At 40.3% G+C, this 7,647-nt stretch overlaps 1 protein-coding gene across 2 annotated transcripts in view; it reads right to left on the reverse strand.

Annotated features, from left to right (window-relative positions):
• The window catches only part of STARD13 (StAR related lipid transfer domain containing 13), a 116,378-nt gene extending 111,450 nt beyond the window's left edge, over positions 1-4,928 (reverse strand). Inside the window, exon 1 of one of the 2 annotated variants that reach the window (XM_058185156.1) lies at positions 4,394-4,928. In XM_058185156.1, coding sequence (XP_058041139.1) covers positions 4,394-4,517 — 124 coding nt within the window. In that variant the 5' untranslated portion in view covers positions 4,518-4,928. Of the gene's footprint in view, positions 1-1,576; positions 1,654-4,393 lie in introns of those variants that run through there. The other variant, XM_058185164.1, reaches the window with a different exon arrangement.
• Positions 4,929-7,647: the final 2,719 nt, after the last annotated feature.

The raw sequence follows: 7,647 nt of genomic DNA on the forward strand, positions 1-7,647 counted from the left end.
CATCAAACAATTATGATGCAAATTCCAGCCCCAAATGTGGCCATAATTTGAGGACTATTGTTATAGCAGTGTGAAAATATTATATCTTTTTTGATGCAACCCATTGAATATTTGGCCAGCGATTAAAAAATTGCTAGTTTATGCTTATGTCTATATCTTAATCATATATAAAGCATGAGTGACATGTTCTTAGTACAGGTTGCCCTCGACTTACAACATTTAGACTGTTCAAAGTTACAATGGTACTGAAAAATGTAACTTATGACCGTTTTTCACAATTATGACCGTTGTGGCGTTCCCATGGTCATGTGATCAAAATTCAGATGCTTGGCATCTGGCTCATATTTATGACTATTGTAGTGCCCTGGAGTCATGTGATCACCTTTCACAACCTTCTAACAAGCAAAGACAATGGGGAAGTTAGATTCACTTAACAGCTATGCTACTAATGTAACAACTCCATGGATTCCCCCAACAACTGTGGAAAGAAAGGTCATAAAATGGGGCAAAATTCACTTAACAAAAAGTCTCACTTACGAACATAAATTTTGGACTCAATTGTGGTCATAAGTCGAGGACTAGCTGTATTTACTAGATAATTTTCTATATAAAAGTTAAGGGTTTTTTTATTATTAGATTTTTTAAGTTAAATAAAAGTGTATTTTGTTAAGTTACCATGAAATGTATGTAAGTCCTAAGGATATTTTCACAGAAATTATTTCAATGTATCCTAAATATCTATTTGTGTATATGTAGAGTTTCTGACAATTAGATTAAAGGCTCAAATTACATTTATCAATAGTTGACTCATGTTTAAATATAACATGACTGAAATGACTTGAACTATGAAATTAAAATTCAGTGCTACAATGAAAGTGTAATGCCTGAAACCAAGGAAAAGTATGTCTTCTTTACAGAATAAATTTAGCTTGAAAGTAGTATGCATTTCACTCAGGGAGAGGGAGAAAGAGAAGCAAATTTGAAAGGAAATTGGGCAGGACTTTCTAAAAAACAGAAGTATAGCTACATATAGTTCCAATGAAGAAGGAAAAAAAAGCTAAACTAAAAGAAGAAACCAGTTCATCTCAAGAAAAAGTGTTGTGAAGATACATACCATATTTTTCCCGTGTATAAATGATACTTTTTCTTTATAATATTTACCTAAAAATGGAGGGGCGTCATACATGGGGTGGGGGTGAGTGGAGAACCGTGGTTGCCAAACTGCCTAGATACCTTATCTCTGCAATCTAGCCTCACTAGCGAAACTTCCAATTGCTTAAAATATTGATTTCTGAATTTTGGGTAAGAAAAGTGGAGGGGGTCCTATATATGGGGGTGTCTTATAGATGGAAAAATACAGTACATACATACATACATATTGCACATACGTGCACGTGCACACACACACAATATAATATAAGACTACTTGATCAATCAGTCTGAAGGTGATCTTGGGGAAGAATCTAAAGCAGATCATGCAGAGGTTCATTTGTAAATCTAAGTAGCACATGTATTAAAATTGGAAAATATGAAGATTAACATAGTTTTAAAAGTATCAGGCTTGGCTCCAGGATACCTTGGGGACTGTCTTCTCCAGAAGAATCTGTCCAGCATGTACATGCTTGCAGTGAAGGAATGCTGAAGGTCCAGTCCCTATGAGAAGTCAAGAGAAAATGGATCTAAGGGCAGAGTCCTTGTGTGCTGGGGAATAGTTGGCCTCCACTGGTTTTCTATAAGGCAGTAAAGGCTATTTTATTTGAATGGTCATTTGGAGGTGGAGCTTTTTGGGTTGCTGTAGTAACCAGGCACCCATGTTTAACTTTAAGGGTTTTTTAAGAAGTGTTCATTATGCTTTTATTCTATTGTGAACTGCCAAGAGTTGTATGAGCTGGAGCAGGACAAAAATACTTACACAGTAAACAACAATTTGGTAATTACCATTGGTCAGTGTATATCTACTCACACCAAGTCTTATCAGACGAATCTTATGTGTTTTAATCCAATAGAAATAAATAATATAAAGAGGGTCAGGATTGTGCTGGTCTGTCTCTTTTTGTCAAAAAAAACCAAACCCAACCCTGTTTGTGATGAAACTGAACAAAACGGAGCCAAAGGCAGCAAAAGAAAGATCAAGTTTGAAAATGACCCAAATGAGGAAATACACACACACACACACACACACACACACACACACACACACACACACAGTGGCTCTGAATGATGTACACTACTCCATTCTAGGCCCCTTCCTTCTTTGTTTCCACTCATTCCTTCATGATCCAAAGTAGGCACTATTTTTAAAATGTTCACAAGACTCTTCCTTGTCTGTGTGGGAAATTTCCTTTAATTGGAAGATACAGATTTAATATATTTTGATTTCATCAACACATCTATATATTTATGTTATGATATTTTGCCTGCTTCTAGTTTATGCAAACTTGCAAAACAAGAAACGGAGATTATTTTGTCATGTGTGTCTGCAACTATCTAAAGAACAAATATCACAGGCTTAAAGTAAAGACAAACTTTGATTTGGAAGCAGAAAATTGAATTTTTTAAAAAAGGCAAATAAAATTGGATCAGTCAAGAAGAATAACTACAGTATAGTTAAGATAGAAAAGGACAAGAATATTATAGAACAAGAAGCTGAAGGATAAGGGTGTTGATCTGTGAGGTTTCAAAAACAAACTGAAGTTGGTTTAGCAGCTCTTCCTAGTCAGTGGTATACATGGGTGGGGTTCCCACCAAACAATCCTAAACTATAGAAAGTTTAGAACAGGGCATTACACAAGTGCATAACCCACATGTAGGATGACAGATGAACAATTCAAGATTGTCAACTGAAACAAATAATTTGAAAATAACATAGCAAACATATCAAGAGTCCAACTTCATGTTTCATGGATATATAGAGATTTATCCAATTTTATTCTTAACTGCCATGGCCACACAGAAATTACCCCTCAACAAATATTTCCAGAATGTGACAATTCTTATGTAGGGACTATACCTCTTCTGCTAATATTACTCAAATTCTGGGACAGGTGGTTTAAAAAGTGCGCTGTGGTGTTGTCTGAATTCCCTCCAAATGGGGATGAACAGCCAGAGTCATACAGCCTAGATTATTAGAGAAAAGCTATGGTAATAATGATGATGATGATGCTGATGCTGGCAGCAACCCATATCAATCATTAGTACCAGTTAATGCTATTTGTGATGTATTTTTTGAATGTTCAGTTGACTTGAGTTTCATTTTTAATGAATAAAGTAAATAATAATAATAATAATAGATACCTAGGATGGTGGCAGCAACCCGTATCAACCATTAGTCAACGGTATTCGTGATGCATTTTTGAATGTTCAGTTGACTGAGTTTTATGCTTAATGAATAAAGTAATTAATAATAATAATAATAATAATAAGGAGAAGGAGAAGGAGAAGGAGAAGAAGAAGAAGAAGAAGAAGTCTGGTTGTACCTTTTTTGTGAGCTGCGGCTTTATGCCTTTTAATGAACATTTCTAATTGGAAAAAGTGATGACAGACTCTGAATGTTCAGCTTCTAGCGTGCAAGTAGAGGAGGTAGAAAAAAAACAAGACCAGAGGAAAGTAGCAGATTCCTCACACACACACATATATAACAGACATTTGAGTGTCCATGGGTAGTAAATATCCCCTTCGAGTCGAGAAAAATATTGTAATAATAAGCCGACTAACCAAAGATTTACCTTACTATTCCTGCCCAAAAATCCAGGGGGTCCTAAAACCGGCTGCTAGATTTCTACTCGTCCATGCCAGAGCAGCGCAGAGTCATCTCCGCTTGTAAACACGCAGCCACAGTGTAGCGGGGAGCCCTATAACGCAGGGGTCTCCAACCTTGGCAACTTTAAGCCTGGTGGACTTCAATTCCCAGAATTCCCCAGCCGGCAAAGCAGGCTGGGGAACTCTGGGAGTTGAAGTCCACCAGGCTTAAAGTTGCTAAGGTTGGAGACCCCTGCTATAAAGCCATCAGCCGAGACTTACAAATTCGACCTGACCCCCCTCTCCTTCCCCGCACCTAGGCGAAGAGGCTGCATTGTGCTGACTCCGTGTCAATCGTTTAGAGAGGGTAAAGCACTATGAAGCGGTATATAAATCGAAGTAGCTGTTGCTATTCAACTGGCCCGGTTGGAGCGCTCACTCCCCGGATTTCGGACCGTTTTCAAGACGGCAAACCAAGCCCCTCGAGGCAAAAGCCAAACCCGCGGGGGGTCATTGCCCCGTAACTCTCCCACCGTCCAACCCAGCGGATGCTGGAAAGAAACAGGCAACGCGTCCACGCGGCGCACCGAGGCTAGCAGGCACCTCGGGCTGCCCCGTCCCGCAGGAAGGAGCGGCGGATCTAACCCCGACTGACCTGCCAGCCGCCTCTCGCCCAGACTTTTCCAAAGTAAATCCCAAGCTTTGGCCGTGGAGTCCCGGAGCTGCTCGCTGAAAGTCCTCCGGAGCTGGGCTTTAGCCGCTCGCCTCCTCCAGCTCATCCTAGCAGCCTCCGCCTCTCATGTCCGACGCGCCGCGGTTCCACCTCCGAGTCCCGGAGACACTCAGCCGCTCAAAGCAATCCCCGACGCCTTACTCAAGGCAACGGCGGCCTCCCAGAGAGATCCGCTGCAATTTTCCTCAGCGGCTGGTTGGCGGCTGGCCCGAGCTCTGGAGTCAGGGCGCCGGGTAGATGTGCGGCGGGGTTGGGCTCCTCAGGACCTGTCCGTTTCTCCTCTCTCGGCTGCGCTCTCGGGTCGCCTCCTTCCAGCGCGTCTTGAGGAAACCGCCCCCGAAGGGGTCACCGCCATAGTGGCTGGGGTCCTTTCCTTTTTAGCAAGAGCCTCACGCCAGTTCCAGTCCGAAATTCTCTCCTCCTGCCGGGCTGAAAGCTTGGCTCCAGCGTGGGACCCGCCTTCGCAACCAACTTCAGACTTTGAGGCTTCCTTCTTGGTTAGAAATGTTCCCGAATTCTCAAAAGTGCTTTTTCAAAAGGCAACTGGATTTTTGTTTTTTGTTTTTCCTTGAAGGCTTTTAGCTTCTCATCCAAGAAGCTTCCTTGGTTCCCCAAACTCAAGATTCAGGACACAAACCACCCAGAGAGAAGGCTAGGCCTGGTGCTGTATTTAGTGAGGGGTCAACAGCCCTTTTCGGCCATACCTGCAAACACCCAATTATAAATGTTCTGGAAGCAGCAGCCAACCTAAAATAACCAGAAACTCAGGAAATGTCATGTGAAACCAGAAAGATTTTGTGAAATTAATTTCTGGTGGATTTGGTCCATTCTTTTCTTAAAAGTCAAGTTAATTCTTAAAATTCAATCTTAGGCTACCAATCAAGAAATTATACTATGGCTCTTACCCTATTGCCATGTTAAAGTATTAGCCACCATCCTTGAGTAAATCGATAACCACACCAGCATATAATTAGTTGCCCTCATTGGTGATCCTTATCCTGCATCTGTTGCTTCTCTTTTGGCTTGCTATCAGATGGTGATTCTTTTGTTTGTTTCCAGCCGTTATTATTTGTTACAAATAACTCAAGGCAGCAAACATATCCAACACATCTTCCTCCTCCTATTTTCTCCCAAACAGTAACCCTGTGAGGTGAGTTGGGCTGGGAGAATGACAGGCTCAAGAAACCCAGCTGGTTTTCATGGCTAAAATAGGACTAGAATGCATGGTTTCCTACTTTCTAGCCCGGTTGCCTTAATCGCTAAATCAAACTGGCTCTAAACCAAATATCCTGATCTGGGGTGCAAAAGGCATGTTAAGGAAAATGATTGGTTAAATCCTCAGAATTTGCCTTCCTCCCTGAGGTTTATAACATGCAGGAAAACATCTACTAATCAGGACAGTGATACAGGAATGAGATGCTAAGCTTTTATAGGGGGGATATCCTGGTTTATTAAGCATGGAAAAAAGGGGAAAGAATCTCCTTGCCAACTTCCAAGCATATGTTCAGCAGCCTTGTTTTGAGCTCAGTTTAGTGCTCTGCACCAGCCTTGACAGTAGAGGATGGAATTCTAAAAGAGTGGTAAAGTCATGCAGTTCTCAAAACCATTTTAGCTAGCTTTCTAGGGTGCCAGAAAGTGGGAAACTCACAGTGCCCTCTGGCCCGACTTTGACTTTGCTTGTGGGAAACTGGCAGGAAATTGCCATGTCTTCACTTAACAACTCACGATTTTCACTTAACAACAGGAACTTCTGGGTCTGCCATTCCTAAGCAATGCAATCATGTGATCTTGTGCTTTCTGACTATGTTCCTTAGCAGCAATCTCTCTAAGAAATTAGAAATTCCAGTCCCAATTACTATTACTAAATTAGGACTACTTGCATCTATATATATTTGATGGTGCTCAATCTAAACAAATTCTTGCTATATTTTTATGTCCTTAATTTGGAAGATACAATAAATAAATTTTCTTTTCACAGCTATAGTTTCCTCAAAAGTTTCAGTGACGATGATGATGTAAAAGGAGAAACTTTGGTCAACATCTTTAATCAATTAATACAGCAGACTAAATGGTACTGATCTGTTTGTAATCTTCATAACCCAGAAGCATGACCATCGTGATTTGTTCTACATGAGGCTACCCCTGAAACTGCTAACTGGATGGTAGGGAAAATGTCATGTTTTATTATGGAATTTGCTAGGCCTTTGTCCAGGCATAGATTGGAAAACTACTTTTTAACCACTACATTAGTAACATTAGGACCACACAAGTTTTGGAGACCACAATTTAGTAGATATTCCATCAAGTTATATCTTGAGTAAATCTGATGTCTTCCTGGAAAACTAAGATTCTTAAGGAGACATTTAAGTTCTTAAAATATTGGTTTGTGTGCTGCAGGGAAGATCAACATAAGATATGAAATAGTATGCTTTTTATTCCACTTTTTATTCATGAAACTTTATCTTTACAACAATCTTGGAAGGTAGATTAAGCCATTAGATGGTGACCAATTCAAGATTAAGAAATAATAGTTGTGGCATCATAAATACTATCAGTTATTATGGATCATTAGCTATAATACTGGCCCTGAGCAACAAAGTCGGAAATGCATTGCAAGTCAGGCTCTACACTGGGATCTCTTTAGTGTCTAAGGCACAAAACAATAATTTGGCAAAACGAACAGCATATCAGCTATATGACAAATAGTACAACACAATATCACTTTATGAACCTAAAACACACACTTTATAAAAGGGCAAGTAGGAGGTGATAGATGCTCATATATTTTGGTGACAACATGATTGCTATTGCTGGATGCTTGCTGTAAAAGTTACTTATTTTATAGTCCAATTTTCTGTCTGCAAACATGGGCAAGATTTAATCATCTCTCCTGAACATTTGATACCCATTTATTTGTCAGTTTACAAAAACAAAAGAAAAAAGACTCATGCTTTCTTGCCAACCAGTCCTTGCAAGAAACAGGCTGGAAGCAAGGTATTTTAGCAGGGCTGCTAAAATGACCTCTTCACCCCATTCTAGTCCCCAAAGAACCATCTAGTGCTGGGTTCAAGAAAGAGCATCTCCTGCCTGGTGAAATAGTAGGACAAACATTGTTGCTGATTCTTTGTCCTTTGATGCAGATAGTCCTTCACTTGCAACCGTTTGTTTAGCGACTC

This window comes from Ahaetulla prasina, chromosome 5 (assembly GCF_028640845.1).
Source record: "Ahaetulla prasina isolate Xishuangbanna chromosome 5, ASM2864084v1, whole genome shotgun sequence".
NCBI classification, from domain to species: domain Eukaryota; kingdom Metazoa; phylum Chordata; class Lepidosauria; order Squamata; family Colubridae; genus Ahaetulla; species Ahaetulla prasina.